At 33.8% G+C, this 16038-nt stretch overlaps 1 protein-coding gene across 6 annotated transcripts in view; it reads left to right on the top strand.

Moving 5' to 3' along the window:
• The window catches only part of PHTF2 (putative homeodomain transcription factor 2), a 134768-nt gene that overhangs the window by 91107 nt on the left and 27623 nt on the right, over positions 1-16038 (top strand). For all 6 annotated transcript variants that reach the window (XM_036010706.1, XM_028525369.2, XM_028525367.2 and 3 more), the window contains 4 exons: positions 3405-3570; positions 5284-5448; positions 11634-11820; positions 13843-13998. In XM_036010706.1, the coding sequence (XP_035866599.1) occupies positions 3405-3570; positions 5284-5448; positions 11634-11820; positions 13843-13998 (674 nt within the window). The remainder of the gene's footprint in view (positions 1-3404; positions 3571-5283; positions 5449-11633; positions 11821-13842; positions 13999-16038) is intronic.

Raw genomic sequence — 16038 nt, 5'->3', positions numbered from 1 at the left:
CAGTGGAAAAAAGTGTCGATAGGTGTGTTACATCAAATAGAATACTGTGAAGGGGATCGATTTTTAAACATGTAAGAATAAATGCACAATTTTTTATAAATAAATTTTATTTTTTTGTCTTCCTTTGTATATTGTGGCATTTAACATAGGTAGTCTATTATTTTGCTTGGACTTAAACAACAGAAATTTACTCTCTAACAGTCTGGAGGCTGAAAGTCCAAGATTAGGTGCCATCTGGGTTGGGGTCTGGTGAGAACTCTCTTCCTGACTTGTACTTGGCTGTCTTCTCACTGCATCCTCACAGAATCTTTCTTCTGTGTGTGAATGGAGAGAGATCTCTGGTATCTCTTCCTCTTATAAGGATAAGGATATCAGTCATTGGATTAAGGCCCCACCCTTATGACTTTATTCAACCTTTTATTACATCCTTTGGGTCCTGTCTGTAAATATAGTCACATTGAGGGGTTAGGGCTTCAAAATATGAATTATGAGGGTGGGTACCCAATTCCATACATTATAGGTATTTTAATTTTTCTTTATGTCCACCTTTTTCCCTCTAACCTGAAGAGGGGTAGGAAACATAGACTATGTTTTACTTGTCTTTTTGTTCCTAATACCTAACACCAGCCACTAAATCCTAAAAATTAACAGATTGAAAAATTGAGCTTCAGGAATTTTATATTCCTGATGATTGTAGAATTCTGCTTGACCAGTATATAAAGCTCTGCCTTGGAACTACTTGTGCCCAATAAAGAATATTTTGTCTTAGTTGACCTCTTGGAGAAATCTCTAGATGTACCGTTTAGCAGAAATCTTCAACACTACTACTATCTAGTTCACAGGATTTCGTAAAATGATCAAAAATATAACAGAGAAGTGAATGTTTTCTTCTTATATTTTCTAAGCCTTTACTCAAGGAAGAACAAAAGGGAGGAGGTGATACCAGGACCACCTGCTCAAGAACTGAGCCCATGGAGGGGAAATGGCCACTTTGAGGGACACAGCCAGAAGGAAGAAGGAAAAAGAGAGGAATAAGCAGCTTCCTTCTCCCCTTTTCTAATGCTTTCCATTGGCAGAATTTTACAGAATATAACAACCTTCTGTTGAGTCAGAAAATACAGTTTTTATCTTTCCAGCCATAGCATTAAAGAAAATGGTGGTCAAAAGGCTGAAAGATAAATAACCAGCAAAAAAGTACATCAAATCTGAAGTTCTTTAAGATGTTGTTCTTTGTGCCTAAAATTCTGAACCTCTTTTCAAAAAATAGCATTTGCATCCCCTTCCTTTTTAAAGATAGTTAATAATAGCTAATGGTACTATTTATCAGTGTTAAGTACACATTTACTGTATATAAGGAACTTTTCAAAGTAATTACGTGTGTGTTACTCCACTTGAAACCTATGTAGCTATATACTATTTTTGTGCACAGGAATAAACCGGGGGTCAAGAAAGTTAAGGAACTGGATAAAGGTCACATTACAGTTCATAATAAAAACAAAAACTCTCTATTTTTCCAGATTCCAGGCTCTATTATAAAACTACTAAATTTTTCCAGATTCCAGGCTCTATTATAAAACTACTATAAAGAACTTGAGTTAAATTCCAGGGTAATTCATAAAAATGTTCAGCATTTTTAAAAATTTAAGTGATTTTTTTTTCATTTTAAAGAATCTTATTACTCAGGAGAACATAAGGCTAAAATTTGTTTTATGATACTTCTTAAACATCTTAGAAGATAAAGTGGTGTTTTAAGCTTAAATCTTGGTATGCTAGACCAGGATTCCTTCAGTTTCGGGTGTCAGAAACCAAATGAAAACTAGCTTTTGCAGAGTTTTTATTGTCTTTACTGTTATCATAAAAGTTTTTCAAAAACCTCCAGGAAACTAGATAGACTTGTGCAATAACCAGAGTGGTCATATGTTACAATTTGCCTGGAAGTATCTAACTGTCCAAGTTTACTTGTGTTGTCCTCATATTTTTATTAACATCTCTTATCTCACTTTCACAAGAGTCCTGATTTAAATGATAAGTTAGTCACCCTAAACACCCATATGCCCATCTCTTTGATTTAATAATTATTAACATTTTGGCATATTTACTTAATCTCTTGTCAAAGTAAATTATGTACATCATGGCATTTTACCCTCGAATGCATCAGTATGAACCTCTTCAAAATATTAAACAATCACATTCCAGTGACCACACCTTACAAAATGAACAGAAATCTCCTAATACTTGCCCTGGCCAGGTGGCTCAGTTGGTTGGAGCATCATCTCATACACCATGAAGTTTTTGGGTTTAATTTTCGGTCAGGACACTGTATGGGAGACAACCAATCAATGCTTCTCTCTCTGTCTTTCTCTCCACCCCCCTTTGCAGTCTCCCCCCCGCCCCCCCTTAATCAATAAATATATTTTCAGGTGAGGATTAGAAACATTATTTTCAAAAAAGAAATCTAATATTCTTCAATTTGGCTCCCAAGCCAAATTAGGTACTCATAGGCCCTTGATTCAAGCAATAGAGGCTGAAATGATATCTTCACTGTTTATGCTGTTTTTCTTATGTCGGTCTCATCCTTAAGGAGGTTTTTTTTGAGTGATGGCTGAGGTGCCCCTGGCAATTTCTTATATGTATAGTCCTTAGTGTTTGATTTAGGAGAAAGGCCTTCAAATACCTCTGTTTCTCCATGTGAGAGATTCTGATTGGCCCTGCTTGGGTCACATGTTCATCTTTTTATTAACTACCATTCCCAGAGTTAAAACCGTGGCAACCCTAGAATACATACAGGTTTATCCTTGAGATGAGAGAAATAAGAGCATTCAATTGACAGATAAAGGAAGCAGATTCCTAAAAAATAAAGAGAGTTTGTGTCTACAAAGTTGAGCAATGCTGAGCAGACTAAAACAAGATTTCTTCTTCATGTGTCAGTGGTTAGCATTAATGGCTGTTTAGTGATTTCCCTGAGAGATATGCCCAAATAAATTTGTGCTATTAATTCTGGGTAGATAGACCTCTATTGAAAAGAAGTTCTTTGTGGCCTTACTATACACTTATTATAGACCTCCGTGTTTGTTTGTCAAAGGAATAAGTGTATTTGAGATTAGTGTGGTTCTGTTGGCTGTCTGGGATCCTACCAGGAATGCCCTTAGATTCATACGCATCTAGTTTTCATTGTAGTGTTAAAGTGTGTACTTTAGAGACTATGTTCATTGTTATCTTGACCCAAGAGTTTATTACTGAACAGCAAGTATGGCTAGCCAGTCTGAAAGAACTTATCTGGGAAAGCATTGAAACTTACTCAAATTTAGAAAAATAATCTGTCAAGAAGCAATATTAAAACAATTTTTAAAGTTTAAAAGAAGTGACTATCAGATCTATAACACATTTTCTTTCCCTTTTTTTAGTTGCTGCAATAGTACTGTTCTGTTCCACTTCTAGCCCACATAACATACCTCTGACAGAAGTGATTGGGCCGATATGGCTGATGCTGCTCCTGGGAACTGTGCACTGCCAGATTGTTTCAACAAGAACACCCAAGCCTCCTCTAAGTACAGGCGGTAAAAGAAGAAGGTAGTGAATAAACTTTTTTGTAGATTTCTGTAATTTGAACCTAGGCTTGTTCTTGACTTGAGTAAAATGTTACCTTATAAAGGTACTCTTTCAAATAAAACAGTGACCTTCAGAATCAGATACCAAATATGACTTTGTTTCTATATTTGCTTCAAGGTCATTTTGAAACCACATATCTGTTTTTATTTTTATTTCCTTTCTTGAAGCTAATTTCTAGGCACCTAATAGTGATGTAGGGAATATATTGGGCTGGTCAAAAAGCTCGTTTTTTTTTTTTTTTCTGTAAGATGGCTCTAGTAGCACTTAGTTTGTCTTTAACTTCATTTGAAACAATTTTGTTAGTTTGTATTGTGACAGTTGTCATATCAGCGTGCATTTTTTTAAAAACTTACCAAAATTGGAGAATTTTTGTGTAGCCATTTTAGTATTAAAGATGGAAGAAAATATACAACATTTTTGGCATATTATGCTTTATTATCTCAAGAAGGATAAAAATGCAACTGAAACACAAAAAAAGAGATTTGTGCAATGTATGGAAAGGTGCTGTGACTGATCAAATGTGTCAGAAGTGATTTGTGAAGTTTCATGCTGGAGATTTCTCAATTGATGATGCTCCACAGTCTGATAGAGTGGTTGAAGTCGATAGTGAATATTGAGACATTGAGAACAACCAGCATTACACCACACCGGAGATAGCTGATGACATACTCAAAATATCCAAATCAATAAAGTTATTGGTGAAAATGAAAAATGTGCCTTTTATATTATGGAAAAAACTAAGTGGGCTTTTTGGCCAACCCAGTATTTTAGTTGGAATTAGTAATATCCACTATTTAAAAACCTTTGTACTTCTATGATGATTTGGCAAAAACAAGAGACAAAATAATTTAGCTAAATTCTATTTATTAAATGCTATTTGAAGCTGTTTAACATTGCCCCTAGATTAAGTAAACATAGCAAGTCTCACTGGCCACTCAGTACAATGGAGTTCTGTTTTAAAGGTCTTTTAGAGCAATTCCTCTTTTTTATTTTTATCTATTTATTTTTTGAATGCTCACATGAGGGTGTGTTTATTGATTTTAGAGAGAGAGAGAGAGGAAGGGAGGAGAGAGAAACATTAATGTGAGAGAGAAGCATTGATTGGTTGCCTCCCGTTATGCATCCCGGCTGGGGAGTGAACCAATAATCTAGGTATGTTCCCTGACTGGGAATTGAACCAGCAACTTTTTTGGTGTATGGGCCAATGCTCCAACCAAATCAGCCACCCAGCCAAGGCTGGAATAATTCCTCTTTGGAATATTGTTACTAAAAGATTGTGGCATTTGCAGTTTGGGGATGTTGATATTTAAGCCCTTTTCATTTTGAAAATATAAATAGATAAATAACATCGCTGATCAGTTAGATTACAATTCTCTTTGATTTAAAATTTTTATTTATTTGCAGATAGTGGCATTTAAATAGGGAAGTAATAATAGTCCTTACTACCTAATATCCTTTGGTTATCAGTATAAGCAAGGGATAATACCTTAACATTTATAGAACTTGGTCTTGAATATGTACTTTATATTTGGGTTAACTTTATCCAGTAAATCTGAACTTTATCATGTATTAAAGTTCCTATGTATGTGTTTACCAAAATTTTGAACATACTACCATGAAGGTGATTTTTTAAATTTTAAAGCTACCTTCCATTCTTAATCTCTTCTCTTAAAGGAAATTAAGAAAAGCAGCCCATTTGGAAGTACATAGGGAAGGAGATGGTTCTAGTACCACAGATAATTCACAGGAAGGAACAGTCCAGAGCTACGGTACAAGCACCTCATACACTGTTGGCGCAGTCTTCAGAGATCTCTGGCATGCTGCTTTCTTTTTATCGGGGTTTGTATTTATTCAAGGCTTTATATGATATAGAGATGCACTATCTATCCCTTTTCTGGCACTTCAGTCTTGGGTAATGAATATTAATGACTTTACATATTACAGCTCTATTATGGATTATATTTTGATAAATTATATTACTATAGATTATAGAAAAATAAAGTATATGTATAAATATATTTATATGAGAATGACTATATACCATCAAAATATATTTAGTTGGGTTTCTTGATTTTGGTTTCTTTTATGATTTCTTAAGTCCTATTTTACTTCAGTTAAATTGGTTATTTTATCTTTATCAGCAGTATAGATCAAATTGGCTTTACTGGTATATCATGAAAGTTGTATGATTTTTAAATTTAATTCCTGTCTCAATTATCTAAAATTATCTGATCTAAAACATAGGCATTTTTATTTAAAAGAATTAAAAATACATTATTGGATGAAATTCTGTTCATTATATATTGGGCTTTCTGTATAGTTTGTACCACAATAAATATTTAAAATACCAAGTAAGGAAATGTAATGATAGCAAACTTCAAAAGTAAATTAAACCTAACTCAATCTTATGTAATTATTTTGAATAGTTAATTTAAAACACTTAAGGGTTATATTACTAGTGTACATATATTTAATAAATTTGAAAAAAGTTAAAAAGCTATTATCAAAATACTGAGTATAACTGATAAAAGCTGCTAAATTAATGAATCAAGAAAAGGAATACTGCAAATAACTATTTTGGTCACTTTTGTTAACTCCTCTACTAGTATCATTGTTTCATCAATATGCGATTGTGCTCTTTGAAAGTTCATCATGCATTAGGTATATAACTAAGCAATTATATCCTGAGCATATTTTCATTGATTGTAATTTTGGGGGAAATTTTCCAAAATTTTAATAGTTTGCTGTAATATTGCATTAAGTTGCTTCCTCCGGAGAAGATACAGGTTTGGTTTCGTTTTTAACTTGTATTGGATTCTGTCTGTATCTCTCTTAGTCTTTTTTCCTTTTTCTTCCTTTTTTTAAATTGCTCTCCTTTCACAGTAGGATGGGACAGTTTTATGTAGATATATATTAGAGATATACAATGTAGAATGCATTTACATTGTACCATATTTTTTTGGACTATAAGATGCACTTTTTAACCACATATTCTGCTTCAAAATTTTTTTGCCTGTTTTCCTCCTCTAAAACCTAGGTGCATCTTATGGTCTAGACCCCAGACGCACCTAGGTTTTAGAGGAGGAAAATAGGGGAAAAATTTTTGAAGCAAAAAATGTGGTAAAAAGGTTTGTCTTATAGTTCGAACATACTGTATCTCTTCAATATAATGCCTATTTCAGAATTCAGATATATCCTACATTTTCTTTCATATCTTTTAAGGTTCATTTGGCCATCACAATATTATTCAGAAACAGACAGTGAATAGGAATTATGCTCTTTTTTTAGTAGAAAAAGTAACATTCAGGGGTATCAAACTCATTTTTACCGGGGGCCACATCAGCCTGATAGTTGCCTTCAGAGGGCCAAATGTAATTTTAGGACTGTATAAATATAATTACTCCTTAACTAGGGGCAAGGAGTTCAGCGCTGCCACCAGGTAGAAACAAGGTACAGGGCCAGATAAAACAAGATGGAGGGTCAGATTCGGCCTGTGGGCCTTGTGTTTACCACCTGTGATATAAGTTGACTTGGTGCTTTTAAGCACAGAAATCAAAATAAAACCAGGTCAACGTATTAACTTACATGCTTTCTGACCTACTTTAAAGATTTCTGTTCCATTTAATCTCCATATTTACTGTTTTTAACACTAAAGGGAAAGTTAAAGATTAAATAAATTGATCTTCATACAGTGCAGTCCACTGTATAAGATGAAATGGCATATAATCCCACCAGAAATTTTTGGTACAAGGATTAAAACTCTGCACAAGATGTGATGCAGGAGCAGATGCATTGTCATGAGAAAGCTGCCAGTTACCAGTTCCCCATAGCTGCCCCCTTCTGAATTGTCTGAATAGTTTCCACAGAGGAATGTTCAAGCTTAATGCAAAATTTGATGTAGATTCATTGTTCTGCTTACCCAGTCATTTGGATGCAATGGCCACATAGTATACACATGCTCACTCAACAGCCCCATTGACTAGTATAATGAACTCAGCATTCTTCAAGCATGTGCATTCCAGTCCACTCTCCTTGGCTGCCAGGTTACATGGGTGTCACACAAACCATTCTTGTTATATTAACAATGGCTGGACTTTTTCTGGACAGACCTCATACATTCTTTGTCCAATCCCTTCACCTACTTTCATTTAGTCTTGTGTGAATTGTTATTGTAAATGTTACCAAATAGTGATTTTCCTAACTCCATCATTCCTTCTACATTTATTGTCATTCTACTTTAAGGAATAACTTTCTCTTCTTTATTTACTCATGGATTTGTATTTTATTTAATTTGTTACTGTCATTTGATGATCAGATTGTCCTAAATTTGGCCATCGGAGTCCCTTTGAGCACTTTCTTTGACATGTCCTTATCATTCTTTGAGGACTTCCTTATTTTCTGGCACAACAGAATATTTCATGTTCAACTTGTACTTCCATTGCCTCACCCTTAGATTCAGCTATTTCTTCAAGGGGAGTGGCATATAGAAATCAAGATCTGAGTAGTAGATGTGCTCATGACTGTTGGGGTGTTGCTACCCACAGGCCTTCTTCAGTGGGTAGAGCTAGAATATGTGAGTGTATATTTATCCCTTTACACTCATATTTATTTCTATATCTAAATATATTATTAGGTTGGCCAAAAAGTTCATTCAGTTTTTTCCATACATTGGCTCTAGTAGTGCTTAGCTGTCTTTAACTTTATTCAAAACAATTTTGTTAGATTGTATCATAACAGCTGTCATATCAGTGTGCATTTAAAAAAACTTATCAAAATTGGTAAATTTTTGTGCAGCCATTTTAATATTGAAGATAGAAGAAAATTGCAACATTTTTGCATATTATGCTTTGTTATTTCAAGAAAGATAAAAACACAACTGAAACACACAAAAAAAAGATTTGTGCTGTATATGGAGAAAGTGTTGTGACTCATCAAATGTGTCAAAAGTGTTTGTGAAGTTTCTTGGTACTTTTGACATTTTGGCCGAATAATTCTTTGCTGTGGGGCTGTCTTATGTATTGAAAAATGTTTAGGAGCACTCCTGACCTCTACCACTAGAAGCCAATAGTGGGCAGTAGCCAACAAACTCAAAATATCCAAATCAGTAAAGTTATTAGTGAAAATGAAAAAATGCATCTTTTATTTTATGGAATAAACTAAACGAACTTTTTGGCCAACCCAATATAAAACAGAAATTTTCAGTGATAGCTCCATTTCAAATACAATACCACAGAGTACATTTCATCTTTCCTTCACTTTTAATTTATATTTTTGTTCTCTATCACTGAAAAATCAATTTCATTGTCCTCAATATATTTACTTATTCGAGTTATCCTCGTTGTGTAGCCCATCTCCCAGTCCTGATGGGCTGCCCCTGCAGTCCCACTCCAATGATACTCGTGTAATTGCCATAATTTCCAGTCACTGCCAAGCTGCATGATTTATATTTTGATTACTTTGTAAATTCTAAGAGTGGCACTTACATTTATTATTTTCTTTTTCATTTCAGCTTGGTTTGCAACTTATCTGCATTTAGTTCATGAGAAGCACCAGATAGTTTCTATAGCTTAGTAACTTCTGTTCATGTCTTCTGATAGTGTTACTCATACTTAGGGAAGATAGGAGAAAAGCAACCCAGAGAAGGAGGCAGAGATAAGGAAGGAATAAAATGGGAGATAGCTGAGAGGTGTCAGTCACATGGAATAGATGCTACTAGTACTCTTTCCCCTGGCTTAATATAGTCTTGACCCTGTCATAGTAAGGAAGTAATCATCCTTAAAGCAGCAGTTATTGCTAATTCAAAGCCCTTTCACTGGGCTCTTAACTTTTGTCCTCTCAGGTTCTGGTTCAATCTGCAAGCTTTCAGCCACTTTTTCTACTTCGACTACTGGCCTCCAGACCTATGTTTTCAACTGCCTGCTGATCTTAGAATGTTCCCAGGTACTTCAGGTCTAACATTTCCATCTTTCTTCCCAAATAAATTTTTCCTTTTGCATGTCCTATCTGATTAATGATTCTATTAATCTTCCAGTATATCCATGAACTTTCATAAATACCTCTTCAAAAAATTTCTCTGAGTTCTCACATTTTCAAGATATCAAGTAATTTCATCTCCCTTCGTTTTTTCCCACATCTCCATGCTCAAGGGAAAGATAAAGGGAGCAATTGATAACTGTTTCAATCACTTTTTTTTTTCCCAGGCAGAGGAGGTTACAAATTATCACTGCACCTTTTATTTTTTGGTTTTACCCTTTCTCCTCTCCTGTATAACCCATTTTCCTCCCTCCCTCTGTCACTCTTAAATGATCTTTGGTGTCTCATTCCATTGGTCTCTTAATTTTTCTTAGAGTCATGTACAAAGAAAAGAATCAGAAGATTGGGCTTCTAAGTCTTGGCAACTCTGTGGAGTTTGTGTTCTAAATGACTAGGAAGTGTTGGAGCTCTGTAGAATATATGACAAGTATAGTCTGTCTGTTCCTTTTAGTAACCTTGCGGCAGAACATCAGGAAGGAGAAGGGCCTATTGGTGTAAGACAGAAACTTTCTAGGCTTTGATGAGTGTGTTAACAAGAAATCCTAACGGGCATTTTTCCAAAAGAGAAGGCAGTTGGAGTTGGAGGTAATATGCAGAAGTAAAGTAACCTCATAGTCAAAAGGTCTGTAATCTAGTGCCATTTTTGCCTGTATCTGGCTGTGTGACCTTAAATAAATCATTTAGATCTTTTTATACGGCTGATTCCTTATTTCCAAATAGGGGATTTCTAAGGTCTTACACAGTTCTAAAAATTTCCAGTAAAACTAAGTAACTGTAGTGTTAAGAATAACCTTTTGATGCATTTGTAAAAATTTTTGGTTTTTGACCCACATGATACTCTGGAGAAAATTCAAGGGGATTTATTTAAGTATAACTAAATATAATTGCTTTTAATAATGTTCTGTGATAGACTTCATCTATATTGAGCACATTTTAATTTTGTGTGGGACTTACATTTGATTTGTACAATACTATTAACCATTTCCTTTGGATAGCCATTCTTTCACCCACTGGAGTCTCTGAAGGGACTGCTCAAGTATTTGCCTATTAATAAAAAAGTCTTATTTATTATTTTCTATGTTGTGTCTTAGGTATTGAGAAAAATTTAATTCCTGTAAATGAAGAACCTCAATTATAGCCTTTTAGGTATTTACATACTAACATAATTACTAATATTTTTTAAAGATTTTATTTATTTATTTTTAGAGAGGGAAGGGAGGGAGCGGGGGGAGAGAGAGAGAGAGAAGGAGAGGGAGGGAGGGAGGGAGGGAGGGAGAGAGAGAAAGAAATATCAATGTGCGGTTGCTGGGGGTTCTGGCCTGCAACCCAGGAATGTACCCTGGCTGGGAATCGAATAATTGCTAATATTTTTTCAGAGTATTTCAGTGGGTGAAAGAGGTTACTTCTTTACTTTGTGTTCTTTATTTATACTTCTTCAATTATTTAGAATCTTGTATAAAGTTTTTCCTTTTTCCATGTATTTTTATGTAACAAAGGCCCATTTTATATTAAAATAAATTTATCAGAGATATATATGTGTGTATACCAATGATAAAGCATTTGGGTAAACAAGATTATTAATACTAAGTTAAACCACTAAATGCAACTTAATCTAATAATTACTGAGGTTTTTTTAAAAAAACATACTATTAACCATAATAAAATGGGCAAAATTTTGATCCTAGATTTTGCTCAAACACCAGATAATTTTGACCAAGAATTATTTGGTAAGTTAAAACATGTCTCTTAGAATTGGTATTTATTTGTTTGATCTCAGAACCTATAAAATAAGCTAAAGTAGGACACTGATTTATGTGTTTATTTTCTGCAATGGATACTATATTTCTAAATTATTTATTGTAAAAGTGAGGTGGCCATTAAAATTCATAGAAGTAACCATCAGATTTTATTATCACTAGATCATAATTTCTATCAGTGACCCATCCAAAATAAGTAAAATCCATATAACATGCTTCTAAATATTTTTTTAGATCAAAGAAAACAAAGAATTCAATTGATAAGTCAACTGAAACTGACAATGGCTATGTATCCCTTGATGGTAAAAAGACTGTTAAAACCAGTGAAGATGGAGTACAAAGCCATGAACCTCAGTGTGAAACTATTCAACCAGAAGAGACAACCTGGAACAAAGGAACACCGAGGAACATCCCCAACAAAGTAAGTGTGATTTTTTAAAATAGTTTGCATGTGTGGTTTTACATTAGTTAATGGGAAATTACTTAAGACAGAATGGTTTCCCTTGAACTATATATTTTCTCTAGAATTTATTATGTGAGTCTTTACAAATCACACTGATGAAGTGGAAAATCAAATAAACGTGAATAAACTTTTTGCCAATATAACTTAGTACCTTCTTGAATTGCTTAATGACTCAAATTTTTCTAAAATGTTAAAGTACTTTATAATATCATAGTCGATGTTTATTAAACCTTACCTTTTCTTGCCCTATTTTCTTGAGTATAAGAATTTGTTTTAAATGGAACACCTAAATTATTCTAGAAATGGAACTAGGAACCTGATTTTCCATTCATGTTTTCTGTAAGAAAATATTACCTTGTTTTTCCTACGTTTATTACCTCTGGTATTAGCACACTTGTTTTTTCTTTGTTTGTTTACTTTTCCAAAATAAAAAATACATCTTGGGTTATTATAACAAAGACTAATATAATATCTCTGTCTCTTTGTTTCACTGGATTTTTGTCATTAAATAACTTATTTAAAAGCTGTTATAGTAAAAAAATATGGTCAAATTAAAAGATGTTAACTGTTACATTTAGGAATATGGGCATGAACATTTGTATTGAAGAAAATAAATAAAGAAGACTGTCTGATTTTGAATGAAGTATGTGTTGCTCCTTGACAGTACATGTATTTTTAGTACCAGTAGCTATACAATAGATAGCATGGGACTGCAATGAAATATAGTCCCTTACTTGATTTTAGATTGTTGAAGCATTTAGCCTTCTGATAGTTTGAGGCTTACATCACTGTCATCCCTCAACAAATACATTTTCAATCATTCAGCTTTCAAATATACTTTCAGGTATGTATTAACTACTAAAGCTATATGAAAGTGTCAGTTACACTTACATTCTGGAGTCTCTCAATTTCGGAATTTCTGATGGATATCTCTTTCAAATTTATATGTACATAATATCTAATATGTGCACACATTCAACTACCATTCACCTCCTCCTGCTTCATAAGTCATTATTTAATTAATGATGGTCTCATAATTGATCACATTATCAGTTTGTGAAAATAGTATAATTCATCTCAGGTCTCTCAGCTTTTTTAAATGGTTTCTTCTGCTTTTATCATGTTTTATATATTTTTAATTTTGTAGGCTATTTCAAATCTTGTTATGAACAAAAATAGTATACAACAATATTTGACAATGGCTGTGGAATTACTCTTAAAATTAAAATACTAGTACAGTCACTGATTAAGATATTTTTTCTGAAAGTCAGGTAGTACATTTAATCTCTTGGAAGTTTTTGAAGGTGTTTCAAGCTGTCTGTGTATATGAGGAGGGACCCTTCAAAATGGAATTTATTTATAAAAAATTGTGTATTTACTCTTACATGTTTAAACTTCAGTGATATCCAGAGTACTCTCCATATGATGCAATACACCTATCCAGACTTTTTTCCACTGCTCAAAACCATTTTTGAACTTGTTGATTTTGATGCCTTAATTTAGTGTTTATGCCTCTTTTTTGTTTCACCTCTTCCACATTAGCAAAACGTTTCCCATGAGGACTCTTTACCTAGGGAAACAAAAAAAGACTCTAAAGTCCGATTGAGTGAATAGGGAGGGTTGGACACAGGATCAAAAACTGCTGAACACTCAATGTGGTGTGGGCAGATGTGTTCATAAATTGCCCATTATGAAATGGGCAAACGTGTTGAAAGACTCTTCAAAAACAGTTCACTGAGTTCAGTGAAGCTGAACATACCCTCTCACAACAATGCCAACTGGTGCACTGATACAGATGGGTTTGACCATTCACCTAGTTGGGGAAGCCTGTGCTACAACAGACCCACCCTCCAGAAGATAATTTCGGTTTTGGGGGCTTCCCCCACTCGTATATATGTATAATTTTAAATTTTGCACTTTTAAAACTACAGGGTAAGTCAGAAATTACCAATAACCCTCTTTTTGTACCTTCCATTTTAGGATACCCAGAGGACAAGGACAAATGTCTCTGATGAAGTCTCCAGTGAGGAAGGTCCTGAACCAGGATACCCATTACGCCATCATGTGGACAGGACTTCTGAGAGTATTCTTCGGAACAGGAAGTCACACCATTATAAGAAACATTACCCTAATGAGGTATATATTTTGGCCTTACATATGTACATATATATATATATTCTGTATTATTCTGTATTTACTAATTTACAGCTTCTTTCAACAATTGAATACAATTATCAAAATAACATTTCCCATGAGTATCAATATCTTATTGTTATATGATCTGGATTTATAGAATAGCAGTTTTAGATTTACGTGTTGCACACATAATAAATAGCCACACATTTGTACTTATTTTGTATATTACCTCTGAAGACTCATACATTCAGTTTCTTATCTACTTTTGAAGAAGCCCATCCTGGAGAGAGAGTCTTTCCCATAATTTGAAAGGCTGTATAACTACTTGATTATAGCAAAGTTATTATTCTAAGTGACTTTTTTTTATTTTCTTATCACCAGTTATTAAGTTACCCATACTATTAAATTCAGTATTTTTTCTTCTTTGATTCTAGTTTTTATTAATATTTATTTTTTCTAAACCCTTTTCTAACTTATCACATCTCTTGCTGTTATCATACCTCTTGAAACTATTTAAATGGAAAGAGAATTTTATTCAATTATATTTTTAGTTTTTATTCTAAAGACAGAACATTTCATTATTTGGCTTCCAAACAAATTAATTACTTTTCCCGTTACTTCTTTTTTTGGACTGTATTGACTTTTTTTGTTAATGATTTGGGGTTAAACTTTTGCAAAAATCAAATATGCTGATCTGGAGTGTTGAGTATTTTGGGTTTTAAGTGAAGAGTTAAATTGTTCTTTATATATTCTTCTCTGTGTTTTTATCTCTAGTTAATTTTTCTGGTGACCAGATATTTTTCTTAGTATCTGTCATCACGCAGACACTAATGCCAGTGTGTCTGCTCTTTGTCTTTTCACCCACATCATCTGGTATACTACTGTTCTCTGTCCCAAAATTGGATAACCATGCTTGTGAAGTTCAAAACCTTACTGTGCAGACAGAAAAGTCATTTCGTTCTGGAAGGGATTTAGGATCTCATATAGAAGATCTCTACTTTCCCATTGAATAAATTATTTGGCTTTACAGATACTTTTCTCACTCCATAATCTTTGATGTTCTGGGCTTGCAGCTATGGTTTGGACTGTTGAGATTCTTGAAGGACAGAGCATTATCTACTAATTAACTTTTAAAATAGGTTGCTTAAAGTCTTCTAGATTTCGTGCTGAAGTAAGGGTGATAATTAGCTAGTAGGCATTGGTTGTTTTACATCTTTTTTAATGATAAAAAAGATTACATAAAAATAAAATCTAGTCTTCAAGTTCCTCATCTGTAAGGTAAGGAACTTTAGAAATTTAAAAAGCTGCATTCAGTTCCAAAATATTTTGACTCAAATCGAACCAACTTCAAAGAGTATTTTACATAAAGCAAAACAAAACCTCCTTTAAGTGAAATTGAGACAAAAAATCTATAATGTTGTTTTGTATCTTTATGTATGTATTACCATACTCTTCAAATTGCTGAGAGTACAGCAATTTGAGGGTGAGGCACAAATAAATGATTTGTGGAAGCACTTTGTGCATGAGATCTATAAATAAGCCTCACTATTTTTAGATCTACATTTTTAAATTTTTTAAAATATTTTAATCATGTTCAAGTACAGTTTTCTCCCTTTTACTCCCATTCCAGCCCACCCACCTATCCCTCCCCACTTCTCTTCCATTACCACCCTAGATCTACATTTTTAGGGCCATTTCATTTTTCAAGAAAAATCACCTAGTCTTTGGTCCATGGGAATGCCCGATATTATACTAGGCTACCAATGTGTTCAGTACCAAGGGGGTTGAGGATGAGGTGGTGATCTTACCATTCAATATGTTGGCTTTTACTCAGCCCCCTTTACCTCCCACCCCTAACCCAGTTTCTTGTCTTTTTCTCCTATTTACCAATTTATATCTGGTTGGCTTCTTTCAGTCACCTGTTGAGAAGATGCTGGAATTACATGATTAGCTGAGATATAGAAGGTATCCTTGGGAATTGTGATAACTTAGAAGCATTTGTCTTATTTCCTATTCTGTCCTGCTTTTAACTCTACAAGT

The sequence above is a fragment of the Phyllostomus discolor genome, chromosome 10, assembly GCF_004126475.2.
Source record: "Phyllostomus discolor isolate MPI-MPIP mPhyDis1 chromosome 10, mPhyDis1.pri.v3, whole genome shotgun sequence".
NCBI classification, from domain to species: Eukaryota; Metazoa; Chordata; class Mammalia; order Chiroptera; family Phyllostomidae; genus Phyllostomus; species Phyllostomus discolor.
This window is presented reverse-complemented; position numbering and strand designations above follow the sequence as displayed.